Source organism: Kryptolebias marmoratus, linkage group LG21 (assembly GCF_001649575.2).
Source record: "Kryptolebias marmoratus isolate JLee-2015 linkage group LG21, ASM164957v2, whole genome shotgun sequence".
NCBI lineage: Eukaryota > Metazoa > Chordata > Actinopteri > Cyprinodontiformes > Rivulidae > Kryptolebias > Kryptolebias marmoratus.
Window position 1 is genome coordinate 23232522 of NC_051450.1, and position 2211 is coordinate 23234732.

Genomic DNA, 2211 nt, shown 5'->3' on the forward strand with positions numbered 1-2211 from the left:
GAAAGAGTCAGGAGAGACGGCCGAAAGAGTCAGGAGAGACGGCCGAAAGAGTCAGGAGAGACGGCCGAAAGAGTCAGGACAGACGGCCGAAAGAGTCAGGAGCTCCACGCCTGTGACCAGATGGTGAAGAGTGGTTAAAGTCAAGGTGGTTAACCTGGTTAATGTTTAGTTATCCTGGTTAAAGCCCAAGTGGTTAACCTGGTTAATGTTTAGTTATCCTGGTTAAAGTCAAGGTGGTTAACCTGGTTACGGTTTAGTTATGCTGGTTAAAGCCCAGGTGGTTGACCTGGTTAAGGTTTAGTTATCCTGGTTAAAGTCCAGGTGGTTGACCTGGTTAAGGTTTAGTTATCCTGGTTAAAGTCCAGGTGGTTGACCTGATTAAGGTTTAGTTATGCTGGTTAAAGTCCAGGTGGTTAACCTGGTTAAGGTTTAGTTATCCTGGTTGTGAGGAGTGGAGGGAAACAGCTTCCAGCTCCAGCCTCGCTCGCTGAAGTTTGAAACAAAGATGTCAGCTGATCTGTCAGCCCTCAGAGTATCTGCTGGGGATGACCCTCAGCTACAACCACTCCCAGTATCTGTAAAGCTGACAGGAAGTCCTCCATCCAGCCAATCAGGACACAGGTGGGACCAACAGTTTGAGGTTGATTACAGTAAAGAAGCTCGATGGTTAGTGAAGGACTTTTAAAATGGTTCCTGCAGCCGACACCAGCAGCTGATGATGAAGATGATGATGAAGACGAAGATGAAGATGATGAAGATGATGAAGATGCTGTAGAGTCTGCAGATGTTCCTCCACTCTGACAGAGCGGCTGAAACTTCCGATGAACTCGGCGCTCCGAGGGGAGACTGCAGGCCTGTGTGGGAGGTTCCAGCTGGTCTCATGTCGGGACACAAAGTGTTTCAGCGCCGACCGGTTGTCCTGCTGAGTGGGAGGAGGACACGCTTTGCCGTCACCGTGGTAACCCGCAGCAGCTCGAGGTTTCCCTAGTGCTTTCCTGACAGGATGTGGGCGGCGGCCTTTGGGTCCATGCGTGGCGTCTTATTGGAAGAGTCCCAGGACTGAAACTCACCTGGGAGCTTCACCTTTACAGACTTCAAGTGAAGCTTTACTTGGATTAAAAGGAAACTTTTTCTAGAAGAACATCGAGGTTTTCTCAATATTCCAACAACTTGATTACATTCAAGATCTGAGACCTGAAAGTCTTCAAATCTGAGTCTGACCTGAACAACTTCAGAGTTGTTTCTATGGGGAAAATATTTGTTAAAAAAGTGAAATATTTTGAAAAGGCATAAAAGTTAGAAAAAGCAGCCATCCCAGCAGCCGTCAGCTGAACGAGCCGAAGGTTTGGACGTATGAACAGCTGAATTAACACGAAGTCTGCAGGAGGAGTTGTTTTATTAAAGACGTGCAGTAAAATAAAAGCAGGAAGCAGCGGCGGGTGATATGCATTCAGGCGGCGTGTTGCTGTGAGCTCATGTAGTTCTGGTCCCGACCCGGAGCTCAGGATGATTTCTGCAGCCGGCAGCAGGTCTGAAGGTCTGAGAGTCAAGTGGAGCTTTTCAGCTCGTCAGAAACTCATCCAGCAGCCTTTTTTAACTGAGCTGCTCGATGATTTCTCTGATTCATTGAACACCAGTCGTTACCTGCTTATCTGTTGCCGTGGCGACGGGAAGCACGCAGCCGAACAAAGAGTCTGTGGCACAATGTTTGACCCGCCAGCAGCCTCCAGCGTGCGTGTGATAACAGCTGAATGAATGAACCGCTCAGGTGGTCCAAACCCACCTAAAGATGTCTCCGTCCTCTGTCTCTGTGTCTCAGGTCCCCACGTCCACCACCGAGCTCAGTACGATGCTTCTTCCTCGACCTTCGTCCACTCAGGGCTCGGTGCGCAGGGGGAGGGCGCTGAGCGCTGCCAGCTACCTGACGGATGCCATGGAAGGTGAGGAGAAAACGCACATCTGCAGCTGAGAGGCAGCTGTTTGTTGTTTTCTGCTTTCAGCTGAACTGATGTCACAAAAACAGACCGGAGCTCGTCACCACGGCAACACTGTCGCTCTTATTTAGACCCTAAAATCTGTTTTAAGTTTCATAAAGTTTCATAAAGCTCCAAACAGGACCGGGTTTAGAGCTCCAACAGGACCAGGTTTAGAGCTCCAACAGGACCGGGTTTAGAGCTCCAACAGGACCGGGTTTAGAGCTCCAACAGGACC

At 49.5% G+C, this 2211-nt stretch overlaps 1 protein-coding gene across 2 annotated transcripts in view; it reads left to right on the forward strand.

The window, feature by feature from the left end:
• LOC108251229 (sodium channel protein type 4 subunit alpha) overlaps nt 1–2211 on the forward strand; it is a 102022-nt gene that overhangs the window by 43564 nt on the left and 56247 nt on the right. For both annotated transcript variants that reach the window (XM_037973131.1, XM_037973130.1), the window contains exon 14: nt 1820–1940. In XM_037973131.1, the coding sequence (XP_037829059.1) occupies nt 1820–1940 (121 nt within the window). The remainder of the gene's footprint in view (nt 1–1819; nt 1941–2211) is intronic.